General features: G+C 40.7%; 1 protein-coding gene across 7 annotated transcripts in view; it reads left to right on the top strand.

Annotated features, from left to right (window-relative positions):
- mbd6 (methyl-CpG binding domain protein 6) overlaps positions 1 to 18,765 on the top strand; it is a 234,425-nt gene that overhangs the window by 125,492 nt on the left and 90,168 nt on the right. For all 7 annotated transcript variants that reach the window (XR_009644846.1, XM_060827102.1, XM_060827100.1 and 4 more), the window contains exon 2: positions 3,763 to 4,459. Coding sequence is in view for 6 of the 7 variants with exons in the window: in XM_060827102.1 (XP_060683085.1) it covers positions 4,350 to 4,459 (110 nt within the window). In the remaining variant the exon portion in view is untranslated. The remainder of the gene's footprint in view (positions 1 to 3,762; positions 4,460 to 18,765) is intronic.

The following is an 18,765-nucleotide window of genomic DNA, read 5'->3' as shown; positions in this document are numbered from 1 at the left end:
ATCTACCTGATTAGGTACACCTGATTTAACATATACGTATACACCAAGATGTATTGTAATTATGTCCCTTTGTGTTGCATTGAAATATCAATTCAAATTATGTCCTCATATTCAGAACTAAGGCTTGAACGAACAACTTCTTGCAACAAGTGCTTCAACTATGCTTGAAAGGGAATATGCTATGAGTACTACATTTTGTTTAAGTAGATCAGTAAGTAACATAGAAACATGGAAAATAAGAGCAGGATTAGGCCACTATTCCCTTTTGAGCCTGCTCAGCCATTCATTATGATAACACCTGATCATCCAACTCAGTTCAGTTGCCTGTTTCTGCTATTCCCCATATCCTTGGATCACTTAAACCTACACTACTCCATCCACTACCTTGAATTTATACATTGTTTTTGGCTTTGGGTGAATTCTGTAGTAGTAATCCCATCCACTAAGCACTGAGTGAAGACATTTCTGCTATCTCAGCCCAGGTTGTCTACCCAATATTCTTAATCTCTGACCCCTTGTTCTCGACTCATCCATCATCCCGAAAATGCTTCCTGATCTGCCCTGTCTCATGCGATAAAACTTTATAAGGTTCTAAACGTTCTTTTTTCTCAGACTCCATCTCCTTCTCCCTGTCTAATTCTTTCACAAACACACACACACACACACACACACACACACACACACACCACCCCCCCCCCCCCCCCCCCCCCCCCCCCCCCCCCCAAAGGAATTCTAGCAAATATCTTCCGAACCAATTGGACGTTTGTTCATACAGTAGTCCTGCCACCTCAGGAATCAGTCTGGTAAAGCTTGGTTGCACTTCATAGCTGTAATATCTTTCCTCAGCTAAGTGCACGCACTAATCCAGCTATGGCTTCACCAAGGCCCTGCATAATTGCAGTGAGATATCTTTACCACTGTACTCAAATTCTATTGCCAAAACGACCAACATATGATTAGCTACCTTGATAGCACACACATGCAGCAGGCATCCCTTTAGTGACTAGTATATAAGAATGCACACTGTCAATTTATAACCATTAAGGTAATCCGTCTTCCTGTTTTTGCTGCCAAAGTGGGTAATCTCACATTTACCCATATTAAACTGCATCTCCCATGCATTTGCCACTGACTCAACTTGCAAATTTGGAATTTTTACTTTTTAATTACAGTAATACAATCATAGAGATGTACAGCACGGTAACAGACCCTTCAGTCCAAATCATCCATGCCAACCAAATATCCTAAACTAATCTAGTTCCATTTGCCACACTTGGCCCATATCCCTCTGAACTCTTCCTATTCATATTCCTATCCAGATGCCTTTTAAATGTTGTAATTGTACCAGCCTCCATCACTTCCTCTGACAGCTCATTCCATACATGCATCCAAATCATTAAATGTATTGGGAATAGGTGGGGCCATAACACTGATTCTTGAGGTACAACCGTAGTCACTGCCTACTATCCAGGAAAATACCTATTTATCACTACTGTTTATTTCTTGTCTTCCAACCAATTTTCCATCCATCTCAATGCACTACCCCAAAATCCCTTGCACTAATTTTTCATGCTAATCTCTCAGGTAGGATATTGTTGAAAGCCTGCAGAATGTCCAAATAAACCACATCCACTGGCTCCTGCTCACCAATTCCATAAGTTGCATCCTCAAATAATTTGTTAGGCGTGATTTCCATTTCATAAATCCCTGCTAACTGTGCCTAATCATCCTTGTGCTTTCCTGATGCTCAGCTTTTATAATGGACTCTAGCATTTTCCAAATTGACGACATCAGACTGACTGGTTTTGAATGCCTTGTTTTCTCTCTGCCTTCCTTTAACAATCAAGAGGTAACATTAGCTACATTGCAATCTCTAGGAAATGTTATGGAATCTATAGAATCCTGAACACTGACCACTAGCTCATCCACTGTTTCCTTCGGTACTCTGGTATGTAGATTATCAGACCCTGGAGATTTATCTGCCTTTAATGCATAAATTTCCCTGACACTATATCCCTTTTCATACTGATTTTCTTCAGTTCCTCCATATCATTCCACCCTGTATTTCCTGACATTTCTCATTTGTCTTTTTACAAATACAGCCATTTATAAGTGATGACCTTTTTCATGAGAACCTCTGTCTCAACTACACAGTTTTATAAGATGTTCTGAGGTTAGGAAATAAAACGTTGTGAGATTGCTTTGATCAATCAGTGAAATTGTCATAGAGTCATAGAGATGTACAGCATGGAAACAGACCCTTCGGTTCAACCCGTCCATGTCGACCAGATATCCCAACCCAATCTAGTCCCACTTGCCAGCACCCGGCCCACATCCCTCCAAACCCTTCCTATTCATATACCCATCCAAATGCCTCTTTAAATGTTGCAATTGTACCAGCCTCCTCCACTTCCTCTGACAGCTCATTCTATACACGTACCAGCCTCTATGTGAAAAAGTTGACCCTTGGGTCTCTTTTATATCTTTCCCCTCTCGCCCTAAACCTATGTCCTCTAGTTCTGGACTTACCGAACCCAGGGAAAAACTTTGCCTATTTACTCTATCCATGCCCCTCATCATTTTGTAAACCTTTATAAGGTCACCCCTCAACCTCCGACGGTCCAGGGAAAACAGCCCCAGCATGTTCAGCCTCTCCCTATAGCTCAAATCCACCAACCCTGACAACATCCTTGTAAATCTTTTCTGAACCCTTTCAAGTTTCACAACATCTTTCCGATAGGATGGAGACCAGAATTGTATGCAATATTCCAACAGTGGCCTAACCAATGTCCTGTACGGTGGCACAGTGGTTAGCACTACTGCCTCACAGCGCCAGAGACCCGGGTTCAATTCCTGCCTCAGGCAACTGTCTGTATGGAGTTTGCACATTCTCCGGGTGCTCTGGTTTCCTCCCACAGTCCAAAAATGTGCAGGTTAGGTGAATTGGTCATGCTACATTGCCCGTAGTGTTAAGTGAATGGATAAATGTAGGGGAATGAGTCTGGGTGGGTTGCTTTTCAGAGGGTCGGTGTGGACTTGTTGGACCGAAGGGCCTGTTTCCACACTGTAAGTAATCTAATCTAATCTAAACATGACCTCCCAACTCATTACTCTGACCAATCGAGGAAAGCATACCAACCACCACCTTCACTATCCTATCTACTTGTGACTTTCAAGGATCTCTGAACCTGCACCTATTCCACAAGTTCAGCAACGCTCCCTTGGACCTTACCATCAAGTGTATAAGTCCTGCTAAGATTTACTTTGCCTTAGTTGATGATATAATGTGTTATCGAAATATAAAGGATTAAGTACAAAACACAGCTTTGAATGACTTGAAGTACTTGCAATTAAAACAATCAAAACATGCCAAGCCAAGTCTACACTGGCTTCTGGGGCTATTGTATATGGAGTAATGGGGCTTAGAATAGGCAAATGAAATTTAAAGATGAAACACTGATTCAAGTTATTTATACATATGTATTTGTTCAATGAAGAAATCTCTCTCCTTTTCATGTTTACTTAAAATATAAGTAAACCTGCTCATGATGGCTCAAATGGCTAAAGTTTGTATTTTAGATAATATAGTCAGACAGTGCAGTGTTCCTAAGAATTCAAGACCAGGTATCAATGCACTTTGCAGTATATGCAAATATCTTACAGCGCACCTCTATAATGATTTTCTTGATGATAAACTAATTGTTAATTTTGCATAAAGTATTGATAGTCGGTTAACTAAACTAAATTCTTGTCTATTTACAGGGCATTATATAAAGGCTGGTTCATTCAAAGCTATGGAAGCAGTGAGAAGCAACGTCAGGAGGCTGCTTTGTCAAATGTGAGAACCATCTGTATTTCGACGTGCTGGGAAATATACGTTAAAGAGAAGGATGCGTTCTACTGTGGCTTCAGTGGTAGAGAGATTACCCTGACCCTAAAAAGTCAAGACTAGTCTGCGGGAATCAGTAAAGTTGAATTAAACTGCTGTATGTCAGAACATATATTATCCTCTTAAAGCTCAGAACCTAATAAAGGCATTTGTGAATCATGTGCATTCTGATTAGAAGGCAGCCGGTTCTCTCCATGTAGCTTTACTCTCCAGCTGAAAACGCTCTGATTCATCCCACAACACTAAATGAATGTGGATTATTATGAAGCAGTGACTTTATATAAAATGGTGGCTTTTGAAGAGATGATTCCTCATTGACCTGGAACATCTCCCTGAATACTTTGTACAGTGGACAAACACTGTACCATATGGTCATGTTTCAGAGGCCATGATGACATGAAATCCAGAGATATCATCTGACTATTGATATCTTTGAGGTGTCACAAGCAGAAACATAAAAATGAATGGAGGAAATGAGAATGATGGTGAAAAGGATGGCGGGGGGCCAGCAGTCCAAGTTCCGATAGGATGGCAGCGGCAAGTTGACCAGAATGGAGTGCTGTACATGAGGTATGTGTTCCATTTCTTTTAAGATTGTCAATGTGGCGAATGGGATGTAGGTTTGAGTAAAGAGAAAGCAAATTTAAGAAATGTCTCTGGAGTCAAATACAGGGTACATGGAAATTGTGATCAAAAAACTGTTTTCTATTGATATTCTTGTGCTGGTAATTGTTCTTACTGGACCTTTTTATGGTGTTTTGCATAGTTGGAAATGCCTTCCAGCTCCATGACGTAATTACTTGCCTTGCAGTTTACTAACTCTGTAATCTGTTTACTCAGCAAAGTTATGGGTTACTTAATTTAAACTTTTCCAATAGGATTGACTATTTCAAGTGTTGACTTCTTTTAAAGTGAACATTTTGAAAATTCAGTGGCAGATGAGTGCTGTAATTTAATGGTTACACCATTCTAAGGACTTACTTGCTTTCATCAGTAGTTTTTTTGTGTCATGGAGCAAGTTAGTAAGCACTAATGACGATTACAATGACTTTATACTTGAATTGGAAAGAAAAAGCAGTGACCTTCTAGATTGCTCTTGAATAACTGTTAAAATTGTGGTTGTGGATGTGGATGCTAATTAGACTGGGGATTTGCTCTCATTTTGCATTAGCATATGGCCTTTGTATATGTACCGATTCATAAGCAGTAAGATAGTGGTTAAATTACACAACAGTTTGCAACTTTCTGAACAGTACCACAGCTCTTGCCAAGAATAGTTTTAAAGAGTGATAAATGTTAAAGTAAGAGTAAGTATTTTTAAATATTTTGCTGAATCTTAACTCAAAGGTATATGGTATTTACCTTTTTTAAATATTAGATAAGAATGGTATCTCAAAACACTTCTATGTCTTTCCAGTCGTGACCAGAAACTTCTGAAGCCTGTCCTCTGGCCTTCACTGCTCTGTGTAAATGTTCAGTTTCCATGTTGTGGTGTAATTTGAGGAAACGGAATTATGGTGAAAAATATTCCAAATGCTTTGTTGAATAGCTTTATTTTCTCTATGTCATTAAGTTGACTAGCTTTTGTTTCTCATTTCATGTTTTCCTCACATTATCTGTATGAAAATCCTGCAACATGTTTACTTATAAACTCTGTTATCAATCCAATCTTTTCCAGTTTATTACAGAGATGGGATGGGGCTTCTTGAAGATTTTAATTTTGAGTTTTTAACTCACTGATGGTAGCTAATTACATGCACTGACTTGGCCTCCTTCAACAGAATTTTATAATGTATATTACTACTTGCATTTATGTAATACCTTTTCATACAGAAAACTCCCCATAGTGATCTGCGAGGACAGGATGAAATGTATGGTTTGGAGGTCGGTAGGCATGCCAAGCTGGAGAACATGGCAAAGTAAAAGTTGGGTCGGTAGTGGAAGGATTTGTCAACTATAATTAAGATTTTAAATTTGACCATTGATGGGCATGAAGTCTGCCCCACAATACCAGGGATCCAGGTTCGATTCCAACCTTGGGCGACTGTGTGGAGTTTGCACATTCTCCTTGCGCCTGCTTTTGTTTCCACCAGGTGCTGCCCCTAGTCCAAAGATATGATTTGGCGATGCTAAATTGCCCATTGTGTCCTCGGATGTGCAGGCTCAGTAGATTAGCCATGGGAAATGCAGGGTGTCAGGGACAAGGTAGATGGGATAGTCCTCACAGGGTTGGTGTGGACTCGATAGACTGAATTGTGTAGCAAGTAACTTGATTGATTTGATTGATTTATTGTCACATACGTTTGGATAAAAAATACAAATTCCCACTCTATGGTGTCATCTTAAAACACAAAAATAAACGAGAGCATAGAATATAGGGAAGGAAAATAAAGACATCAAGTCCAACTTGACATTCCCCTATGTTAAGTTCTTAACTGTGGGCTTGGAGCAGCCAGCCATGACTCCCTTCTCTGGCATCATCTCACCTCCACTGACTCTCAATGTTTGATGACCATCTACAAGGAAAAAGTCAGGTGTATTGGGATACCCTCTAAGTGCCTGGCTGGGTGCAGCTCCTCAATTACTCAAGAAGCTTAAAACTATCCAGGAAAAAACATTCTGCATTATTGGTACCCGATCTGCAACCTCCACCACTCTCAGCGGCGTGCATGCCATCCACCGTATGGACTCTTAACAGCTAACCTTTGACATCACTTTCCAAAGGAATGACCACTACCACCTAGGAGTACAAGGCAGCAGACATATGGAAACACTGACCTGCAGGTTCCCCTCCAAGTCATACATCTGCAGAGTGGAATTATATCACCATTCCTTTATTATTGGAGGATCAAAATTTTGGGACTTTAAGCAGTATCATGAGTGTACTATTGCATGAGCTGCAGTGTTTTATGAAAGCATTCACCACTGTATCGATGACATCTAAGATTGGGTAATAATTGCTGGGTATAGCCAGCAACAATCACTCTTGGGGAAGAATAAAAAGCAGTGGAGAATTTCTTCTCAACATTTATTAACTTAATGCCCCCAAACCTTTATTTTTAAGACATAATCAAACTGGAAAGGAAGATTAAGAAAACCTCCTCTCCCTGTTCCTATGGAAACAAAAACTGAAACTGAGATCAGAAACCAAAGCTGCTGTGTAGAGTAAAATTGGTTGAGGTTATTTAAAGAAACACAGAGCCATTCATGTTCAGCAATAGAACTTGATGCTAAAAATGCAAGCTATAGATTACAGAGGCTAGCTCCAACAGCTGAGATCAAGCAAAGACAGAGTTTCTGTTTTTGGGTTTGATGGCTTGTGCAGTTGAGATCGCGAATAGATTTTGCAGGTGTCTTCCACTTTTGAAGACCTTGCCCATGAAACTAGGCTTAGTTGTGCACTGCTGTTGGCTCAGGATTGAACTAAGTTCTAGAAAAGGAGTAGCTTTTCAAGGGAAGCAGAGTTTTGAAGGATTTTGTTACTGAGTTTGCCCTACAGATATTTTCTCTATAACAACAACACTCTGACCAATAAAGGAAAGCATACCAAACCTCGTCGTCACGATCCTAACTACCTGCGACTCCATTTTCAAGGAGCTATGAACCTGCACTCCAAGGTCTTGGTTCAGCAACACTCCTATAGGACCTTACCATTAAGTGTATAAGTCCTGCTAAGATTTGCTTTCCCAAAATGCAGCACCTCACATTTATCTAAAATAAACTCCCATCTGCCACTTCTCAGGTCATTGGCCCATCTGATCAAGATCCCGTTATAATCTGAAGTAACCTCCTTCGTTGTCCACTACACCTCCAATTTTGGTGTAATCTGCAAGCTTACCAACTAAACCTCCTTATGTTACATCCAAATCATTTAGATAAATGATGAAAAATAGTGCACCCAGCACCGATCCTTGTGGCACACCTCTGGTCACAGGCCTCCAAGTCTGAAAACAACCCTCCATCACCACTCTCTGTCTTCTACTTTCAAGCCAGTTCTGTATCCGAATGGCTAGTTCTCTCTATTCCATGAGATCTAACCTTGCTAACCAGTCTCCCAAAGGTTACCTCAGATTACAACGGGATCTCGATCAGGTGGGCCAATGGGCTGAGAAGTGGCAGATGGTGTTTAATTTAGATAAATGCGAGGTGCTGCATTTTGGCAAAGCAAATCTTAGCAGGACTTATACACTTAATGGTAAGGTCCTAGGGAGTGTTGTTGAACAAAGAGTTCAGGAGTGCAGGTTCATAGCTCCTTGAAAGTGAAGTCGCAGGTAGAGAGGATAGTGAAGAAGGCATTTGGTATGCTTTCCTTGACTGTTCAGAGTTTTGAGTGCAGGAGTTGGGGCGTCATGTTGTGACGGTACAATACGTTGGCTAGGCCACTGTTGGAATATTGCATGCAGTTCTCCTTCCTATCGGAAAGATGTTGTGAATCTTGCAAGGGTTCAGAAAAGATTTTACAAGGATGTTGCCAGGGTTGGAGGACTTGAGCTGTGGGAGATTTTGAATAGGCTGTGGCTGTTTTCCCTGGAGCATTGGAGGTTGAGAGGTGACCTTGTAGAGGTTTATAAAATCATGAGGGCATTGATAGGATAAATAGACAAAGTTTTTTTCCCTGGGATGGGGCAGTCCAGAACGAGAGGGCATAAATTTAGTGTGAGAGGGGAAAGATATATAAAAAAAACCTAAGGGGCAACTTTCTCACATAGAGGGTGGTAAGTGTATGGAATGAGCTGCCAGAGGAAGTGGTGGAGGCTAGTACAATTGCAACATTTAAAACGCATTTGGATGGGTATATGAATAGGAAGGTTTGGAGGGGTATGGGCTAGGTGCTGGCAAATTGGACTAGATTGAGTTGGGATTTCTGGTTGGCATGAGCAAGTTGGACCAAAGGGTATGTTTCCATGCTGTACATCTTTATGACTCTGTAACATGTTAAGAAATATTGTTGCACACCTCTGGAGCAGGTGAGACTTGAACCCATACTCAGCGACAGCAATACTGCATTTGTACCACAAGTGCCTACTAGAGCTTGCTTATATGCTGAATACACTGCTCAACCAATTTAGGAGCATCCGCTTTACTTGTATTTGCCACTTAATGAGTAATTTATAGCTTATAATGGACTGCAACTTGTTAGTTCATACTTAACTAGTATTAACTTTGGATTTTGGCGGACAGATGATTAAGTATTAAAAGTTAGTTTTGTTTGATTTCAAGTCAGTCTCATTTTACATTAAAATTTCTTTTAAATCATGGAAGTTTATTTCATTTTTTTGTGAATAATTTTGATTCAAATTTCTTCTACTGTTAACAAAAGTTACTGGTTTCGCCTGAGAGTGAAACAGAAGCCTCAAAATTCATTAACCGATGTTCACCTCTCCGATCACATTGTCCCTCTCCTGGTCAATTCCTGTTCTGTAAGAGACCAGAACAGCAGCACTTCCCTCCTTTTACCTGTTTCCTCACTCAACACATCCTGATTACTCTCCCAATTTTTCTTTTATCATTTGACTAAGATTGAGAGTAATTGTAATTTAATGCTCAGGAAGTTCAATGCGAAATGCAAACTTGAAGAGACTCCATAAAGACATCAATACTTAAAATTCTCTCGCTCACCAAATTTGCCGAGTTAAGCAAAGTACTCTGCCTTGGAGTACTGAGTTAGCCTTCCATTTGCAAAGCTCTTAATGACTGTCTGGGTTAGATACACGATTTTAAAAAAAGAACAAATTCCCTGTTCTAGAAATAATTTTTCAGAATACTTGATGAGTTTGCAAATTATTACTAAAATTGCCAAATGTTCTTAAATGTGTTAGGTTGCACAGTTATTTCCAAATTGTAAGTTTGTTTCTTTCTTGATGCACTTTTATGCTGAAGCATGGAATCCTTTAGGTTATGGATGATTTTATTTCTGTACATATGTATGGATGTTCATGGTGAAACTTGGAAATAAAGAACTTGATCTAGGATTGTTAGCTTGATTACTATCAATGCAGTCCTTTGTTGTTGGAGCCATCAGGAGTGAAGTTGACTTCGCAATGATCTTTGCAATGGAACTATTTGGCAAAACTCTTTCTAGGCTCATATGAAAAATAACTTGAACATCATTATAAAATCTTGCCAGAGGCCAATTCTATTACTTACTTGGGAGCGGCAGAATTAATGCATCCAATTTGGAAGCTCTGTTTTATAGTTTTAGAAATCTAGAAGGAACCATTCTTAGTTATGTTTCACTGCTTATATGAAGTTTTTAGAACATGCTATAAGTTTGACAAGTCTGGCTATTTTCATATGCAATGCAACGAATGTGTTGCTGTCCCTGTTATCAGTGATAGCTGCAACTGAACTAGCTGGCGTCTAATGAATCTTGATGCAATGAAGAATGCTGCCATAAAAGCGTAACAGGAGAGGATCCCAACCTGAAGCTCAAAACCAGTTGGAAACTCAGCATCACAATATTGTGGTTTCAAGTTCAATCCGAGCACTAAGTCCAAGCCAATAGATCAGTCCCGTCATGAGAGTGCTCCTCTGTCAGAGTTGCTGTTTTCCAAAAACTCTTTCCGCTGGTTGTAAAAGATTCCCTGGAACTACTCTATCAACTCTTAACAAATGCCAGAATCTTCTGTTCAAATTTCATCCCTCAACCAGCAACTTGTAATATAACAACGCTGATTGTGAGATTAAGCTGTCCACAAATTGACATTTCAATGGAGATTGCAGTTCAAGAATACCTAGTTGGTTCTAAAGCATTCAGATATCCTGAAGTCATAAAAGATGGGACAAAAATCCATGTCTGTCTGTTTTTTTTACTGCTTCAAAGAATTCTTAGCAATAATTTGGATAGCTGACCATCTATCAAATTAGATGTTTGGTTCGAGTTCGCAAAGACAGTATTGTTTTGTGGTAACAACAGGCAAACCATCATCTAAAATTCTTGTGTATCAAATAGAAATGGTTAATGGAAGAATTCTTTCAGAGTAGCATGGTATCAACTTTTCAAAAATATTGAACCAAAGCAGCAAAATAAACAATGAATTAAGATTAGTTCATAAATATAATACGAGAGAAAGTGAGGACTGCAGATGCTGGAGAGTCGGAGTCGAAACGTCTGCCGCTAGAAAAGCACAACAGGTCAGGCAGCATCCGAGGAGCAGGAGAGTCGATGTTTCGTGCGTAACCTCTTTATCAGGAATATAGGACAAGGAAGGGGGCTGAGAGATAAATAAGAAGGTGGAGGTGGACTGTGGGGAAGGTAGCTGGGGAGGCGATGGGTGGATACGGGTGAGGGTTGGTATGACAGTTCGATGGGAAGGGTGGACAGGATAGGTGAGAAGAAAGATGGACAGGTAGGACAGGGCAAGAGGGCGGTGCCAAGTTTGACAGTTTGATCTGGGATGAGGTGGGGTTTTTTGGTGGGGAGAGGAGGCTTGGAAACTAGTGAAATTGATGTTGATTCTGTGAGGTTAAAGTCCCATGGCAGAAGTCATCGGGTGACTTGGATTTGGCCATGGAGGAGGCCAAGGTCTTGTGTGTCCTTGGTGGAGTGGAAAGGGAAGTTCAAGTGTTCGGCCACAAGGCAATGGGGTTGTTTGGTGTGAGTGTTTCAGATATGTTCCCTGAAACACCCCGCTAGTTGTCGTTCCGTCTCCCCAACGTACAAGCAAATACGTTGAGAGCAACGGACACAGTAGATGAAGGTGGGTGGATGTGTAGGGATATCTTTGGCAAATGTGAAAAGATGATTTGGAGCCTTGGAGGGAATTGAGGGGAGAGATGAGTGCAGGTTTTACACCTCTTGCAGAGGCAAGGAAAGATGCCAGATGTCGAGGGTAGATTTGTGGGGCATGAACCTAACGATGGAGTCACTTGAGAATAGTCTCTGCACAGCTAGGGGTCAGGAAGGAAATGTCTCTGGTGGTGGGGTCTGATTGAAGGTGGTGGAAATGGCGGAAGATAATGCACTGTATCTGGATATTAGTGGGGTGGAAGCTGAGGACCAATGGGGGGTTCTATCCTTGTTGATGTTGGAGGGGTGGGGTTCAAGGGCAGAGGTGCAGGAAGTGGAGGATATGTGCTGGAGGGCATTGTTGTTCATGCAGGAGGAGAAATTGCAGTCCCTGAAATGGGAACCATCTCATCCCAGATTCAACCCTCCAACTTGACAGCACCCTCTTGACCAGTCCTACCTATTCATCCTCCTTCATACCTATCCACTCCACTTTTCTCACTTTGTGCAACTTGAAAGGGTTCAGAAAAGGTTTATGAGGATGTTGCCAGGGTTGGAGGGTTTCAGCTGTAGCGAGTGGCTGAATCGACTGGGACTATTTTTCCTAGAGCATTGGAGGCTGAGGGGTGGCCATAAAGATGTTTATAAATTCATGAGGGGCATAAATAGGGTAAATTGACAAAGTCTTTTCCCAGGGGTGGGGGATTCCATAACTAGAGGATATGGGTGTAAGGTGAGAGGGAAAAGATTAAAAAGAGGTCTAAGGAGCAATTTGTTCGCGCACAGGGTGGTGCATGTATGGATTGAGCTGCCAGAGGAAGTGGTGGAGGCTGGTATGATTACAACATTAAAAGGCATCTGGATGGGTACATGAATAGGAAGGGTTTAGTTGGATATGGGCCAAATGCTGGCAAATGGGACAAGATTAATTTAGGATATTGGTGGCTCAGTGAATACCACTATTGCCTCACAGCACCAGGGACCTGGGTTCAATTCCAGCCTCGAGCAACTGTCTATGTGGAGTTTGCACATTCTTCCCGTGCCTGCGTGAGGTTTCCTCCGGGTGCTCCAGTTTTCTCCCACAGTCCAAAAATGTGCAAGGTAAGGTGAATTAGCCATGCTAAATTGCCCATCATGTTCTGGGATGTGTAGGCTAGGTACATTAGTCAAGGAAAATGTAGAGTAATAATGTAGGGGAATAGGTCTGGGTGGGTTACTCTTCAGAGAGTTGGTGTGCACTTGTTGAGCCAACTGACCTATTTCCAGGCTATAGGGATTCTTTAATAGCCCTATATGTGGTCAGCATGAACCAAATGGTCTGCTTCCGTGCTGTATATCTCTATAAATTCAGACATCACAGAATCTTAATGTTCTGTTTTAGCTTTTTTATAATGAGGCAAGAGTAAATGTGTTTATCTTTTCAATAAACAGGAAATATTACATGCCTCCACCATACAGGTATTGAGAGCATTCTAACAATGCAGCTATTCCTCAAGGTTTTCCCTGTATTGGTTTTTGATTTGTAACTATAATGCTGAGAAAATCTCTTTATTAAGAGTTCCCACCTCTCTGAGGCAGCTTCGGACCAATTCACAGCCAACAAAATGCCTGAAAAGTACTGCTCACATTTTAACAGCTGTGATAATGCCCAACATTTTAAAATAATCAGCAAAATTGTCCATGGAATAATACTAATTAGGGGGACAAAAGATACATTGCCTTATTCTCAATGTTAAAGAATCATTTTATAAAAAGTTTTGCAGGATTTAGATAAAGGTTTAATAAACTGTCAAAAGTTGATTAGTTCATCATTGGGCCATATCCTACTTATGCACCAGCTTTAAGTGAAATTTAGCCATTAATTTATTGACATATATTGTTTACAAACAGACTAAAAAAAATGACCTCAACCCATAGTTGTAGAGGTAAAAATGAACAACAGGAACAATGTTTTTCAAAGAAACTCTGGACCGATTGTAATTTTTTTGAAAATAACTAAGTTTACTAAAATTGCCAATTTGTTCGTGTGGATGTCACTAGAAATTGTCAAAAGCGCTTGGAGTCCGAAAAATTTGTTGAATTGTAGTTAAAGTTTATGTTTATGTTAAGTCTTATTTATAGAACTGTAGAATGATTACAAATCACAAGGAGGCCTTTCAACTAGCATTTTGCAAAAGTTATCCAACTCGTGTGACTCCCCCTGCTGTTTCTTCATAGCCCGATGTATGTTTTTCAAGTACTTTGTTCATTCCTCTTTGGTTGTCACAATTGTATTTCCCTTTGCCGACTGTGTGCATTCCAATTCACACTACTAGCTGGGTAAAATGTTCTGGGTAATTTTGGTGCTTTAGCCCATCATTTTAACTGTATCCTCTGGCTTTGGGCCCACCTGCCAATGGGAAAAGTTTATCTATTCTATTCTATTGAGGCCCTTCTTGATTTTGAACAAGCTTTTGCCATCTTCTGCACTTTGTAAACATGTACCCACAGGTCTCACCTGTTTTTGCATCTTGGTTCCACCAGCTTGCCAATACTATCTTAGAATGAGAATGTGGGCTGGAAAAGCTTAGCAAGTCAGGCAACATCCAAGGAGCAGGAGAATCGCTGTTCCAGGCCTTCATCAGAAAGTACCACACTCTTGACTCTGATCTCCAGCATCTGCAGTCCTCACTTTCTTGTAGTTGATATTATCTTGGAGCCTGTCACTGAGTTAGTGTTCACTACACATGACAAAGGAGGTTAATTTGCTGATGGGGGTTAGATTTTAACACATTATAGAACATGTTTTAATCAGAATGGTGAAGTGTTCAATAAATTCACAGTTTCCTTTAGAGGATTTCGAAGTTATTGAGAGGCAGGTTTGGGGCAGCACATTAGTTAACTCTGCTGCCTCACAGTGCCTCAGTTCAGTTCCAGCCTTGGGTCTCACTGCGTCTGCATGGTTTTCAGCTGGGTGCTCCAGTTTCCTCCGCCAGTCAAAAGGTGTGCAGGTTATGTGGATTGGCCATGCTAAATTGCCAGATAATGTCCAGGGATGAGCAGGCTGGAATTAGCCATGATTAATGTGTTGCAGAATTAAACGGGGTAAGGTGGCATACTTTTCATTGGGGTGGTGCAGATTTAATGGGCCAAATGGCCTCTATCTGCACTGTCGCGATTCTATTATAATTACAACGGGCAGTTTTTCAGAATCATAGATCAATAGCTTTAGATATTTGTCGATAAAGTGTTTATAAAGTTTGCACATATTAATGCATGCAGAATTCATTTCAGCAGAGTTCCTCAGAAATTGTAGAACCAACCAGTTTCAGACCTAAGCGATGTCTAATGATCCAAGATTGGTTCGTTGGTTCATATCCTCCTCATAAAGGACAGTCTTGGGAAGAGTGGCTATGACTTGAGCATTGAGGCAATAGAATTTTGTGTACAGCTTGTCTAAGAAACTTGGGTTGGAACTATTGCCTTAAATTAAAAAAGCAACTTTTTTTTTTACTGAGAGGAGTGTTGATCGGGATGCGAGCAAGCTGATTGATCAGAGGTTTTGCCATGGAGAATGTACCAGATATTGAGGATAGGCAGCTGACATTAGAGGAGGTGATGATTCAGTGGTATTACCACTAGACTGTTAATTCAGAGATACAGATAATAATCTGGGAGCCTGTGTTCAAAGCCCATCTGGTACATTAATGCCTATCAGGGAAGGAAACCCAGCAGATACTAACTCAGTGAAAAAAGGTCTGTAACTTGAGTACTTTAAAGACACGTTTATCCTCATTCTGGACTATTTAAACTCTGTATTCCCATGCTAATCTTTTATAAACAATTTCAATTTTGCAACACCACTTAAACTATCTGTACCTTTGTCCCCTATACTGAAGGTGGCGCTGGGAGGCGACATTACAAACTTTTCATTGCACTCATTCGCTGCAATTTGGGATGGGAATAAATACTTCCTTCGCCAGCAACATCTATGTCCTATGAATTGAAAAATAAACTACCTAGCTTTGTTTAAAATTTCAGCAAGGCATGTTCACAGCGCCTGAGACCCGGGTTCAATTCCCGACTCAGGCGACTGACTGTGTGGAGTTCTCCCCGTGTCTGCATGGATTTCCTCCGGGTGCTCCAGTTTCCTCCCACAGTCCAAAGATGTGCGGGTCAGGTGAATTGGCCATGCTAAATTGCCCGTAGTGTTAGGTAAGGGGTAAATGTAGGGGTATGGGTGGGTTGCGCTTCGGCAGGTCAGTGTGGACTTGTTGGGCCGAAGGGCCTGTTTCCACACTGTAAGTAATCTAATCTAATCTAATCTTAACTCTGGTCAAGCCATTGTCCTGAAAAATGAGTCAGAGCATAAGACATAGCAGAGGCCAACTATTCGGGTCCATTAAGTCTGCACCATCATTCAATGTGATCATGCTTGATCTGACAATCTTCAATTCCCTTTTTTTGTATAACCGTTGATTCCCTTAGTAATTAAAAATCTACCTCAGCCTTGAATATACTTAAGGACCGAGCCTTGCAGCCAGAATGGTTGCTTGTAAGCATGTGCAGTGTGTGTACACATTCTTTGCCTGTAAAGAATAGGATCTTGTGCTTCAATACACATAGAATCTACTCATATCGTTTCTACATGATTGCAGCTGAGGAACCTGAGTCCATGCTTGAGAGTCAGGGGTTAGTGTTCATTTTTTTTTGCTTTAATGTTCTTTCAATCTAATATCATCTATGATTAACAGTAACTAGAACACATTGTGCAAGTAAACTAGATTTAAGCTAGCTCTGAATAAGAATCAATTCAGCTCAAAATGTTGGTTTGCTCTCTCCTCATGGATGCTGCCTGACCTGCTGTGATTTCCAGCATTTTTTGTTTTCAGTAAGTTTATTTCTTCCTTGCAATTTAAAAAGAGTGTAAATGCTATGCTGTGAAATCTGAGTATTTAGTTAGGTAATTGGTTAAATCTGGTTTCGCCAGCCCTGGTTTATTTCAGTATAAAGAGTTTTTTTTCCTAGTGCAGCCAAGGCAAACAAATGCAGCTAAGAAAATTGAGTGAATTAATGAAGTGGGAGGGGGAGTGTTTCTTCATTTGCTCTCACTTTTTCATTCATCTTGCCCTGACGGAATTGGTTCTAGCTGTTCTATGATAAAAGAACAAGCTATTTGTTGAGTTCTGATAAGCAGTCAAGGTTTATTCTATTCCTAATGTTTAATGGAATTTCCAACATGGTAGTGAAATTAATAAACAATTCATCAAAACTCATTCAGATGGTAGGACAGGTACTGTCTCAAAACTGCAGCACGTGGGATCTCTTGGTGAGCAGCGTAATCCAGGGCAACCATGCCTGCAAGAAGTGTTTGAGGCTGAAGCAACATTGCCTTCGTGCTTAACCCCTTCCCCAATGACTTTTTTGGAAAAAAAGTTTCATTTTCAGACAAATTTTTTTATTGCCAATTTTATTGTGTTTTTAATGCTGATTATGGAAATAACTTATGTTTTTATCTATTTCCAATATTTTACTTGAAATTTTATTTTGAAGATACCATTTACGGCAAAACAAAATTGGTCTTTCAAGTAGTTCATCTTTCGGCCAGTTCATTTCTTGATCTGGCATTTTCACAATACCCCCAAGTATTCTCAAGGCGAAAAACACACAAATTTCTGCATTTGTTACAGGGCACCATGTACAATCTCTTTCTCCAGTTTGTTCAGCAAAGCGAATTAGTTTCGTCCACAACTCAATCAATAATTCTGTTGTCACATAAAAGACTAAAATAATCCAAAGAAGCCATATCAGCTATGTCTTGATCAATTGATATTCCAGGATTTCCAGTGAATGGGAAGCGTGGTGGTGGAGGAAGCATGCATTCTTCCGACATCACATGTCGACACCAAATTCGTTCCTCCTCCTCCACCTCCTCCTCCTCCACCTCCACCACCACCACCACCACCACCACCACCACCACCGAGAGAGAATAGCCATTATCAGACAAGCTTGCACTCTCATCTGATGTATCCAAGCTTCTAATACAAGGTTCATAGTCATTGTCATCATCTGAGCTCGACATCTAGGCATAATTTGTAAAAACAAACAGAAAGAAACGAATGACAGTGTGTGCCCAAAAGCGGTGCGTCGACGCTTCTTGCAATGCCTGAGGCAGAAGAGACACAGCTACCAGTCGTATGAGTCACCGAGTATACTCGTTTCTAGCTGGGAAGGGCCTAGAAATGCCAAGAATTGACATATAAACTCGTCTGAGGCTGTTTTTGAAATTGTATGCTTTGGACAATTTTACTCATCGCACTCTGAAAAAGACAAATTGGGTGAAGACAAGTTAACTCGTCTTTGCCGGGTAAGGAGTTAAGCTTGATACTGAGCACAAGCATCACAAAGGGGTCAAGTCAGCTGGCTGTTTCACACCAGGAGGATAGTCACACCATTTAGAATATGTTTTCTGCCTTAGGGATTGGAAAGTGTGACTGCAAGCAAGACAGGTAAGCAGAGCCAGACAATAGGAGTATCTTTGAAACTGTCCAAGGAGTCGAACGTCTGTCGCATTATTTGGATGAAAGTGGGAGCTAGATAGTGGATAAGCAAACTAACAAGTTAAGGAAGCCATTCAAGTGGATGGATAAAAAGCAAAAGTAATTGAAATAGTGGATAGTACATTGAGGGATTTTACATCGCTCTCTGCAATGAAAAATGAGAGTCAAGATGCTGTGTTGCCTACTGGTACAAGGTTTCAAAACATCTTCTCAGGGTTGGAGAGGAACTTGCAATGAAAAAGGGAAGGTCCACTCATTGGTCCATATTGGTACCAGCAACGTGCCGAACCTCAAAAGTTACTCTTTGGATTATTACCTAAACTGCCTGCCAATTGCCATAGGGTACATACAATTGGAGTAATAAATTGTGATAAAGGTTGGCATAGGAGAAGTGGATTCTGGTTCACAGGGTAGTGTCAACAGAAGTCGAGAAAGTGGCGACTCTTCTGTTGGGTTAGTCTACACCTTAATTGTGCCACTACCAGTGTTCTGGTAAAGAATACAATGAGAGAGGTAGAGAGTGCTTTAAATGAAATAGTAGAGGCAAGAGATCAAATATGGAAGATATAAGAGTGGGAACAAGAGTGAGAAAAGGAAAAGTGAAATGG

The sequence above is a fragment of the Hemiscyllium ocellatum genome, chromosome 7 (assembly GCF_020745735.1).
Source record: "Hemiscyllium ocellatum isolate sHemOce1 chromosome 7, sHemOce1.pat.X.cur, whole genome shotgun sequence".
NCBI lineage: Eukaryota > Metazoa > Chordata > Chondrichthyes > Orectolobiformes > Hemiscylliidae > Hemiscyllium > Hemiscyllium ocellatum.
This window is presented reverse-complemented; position numbering and strand designations above follow the sequence as displayed.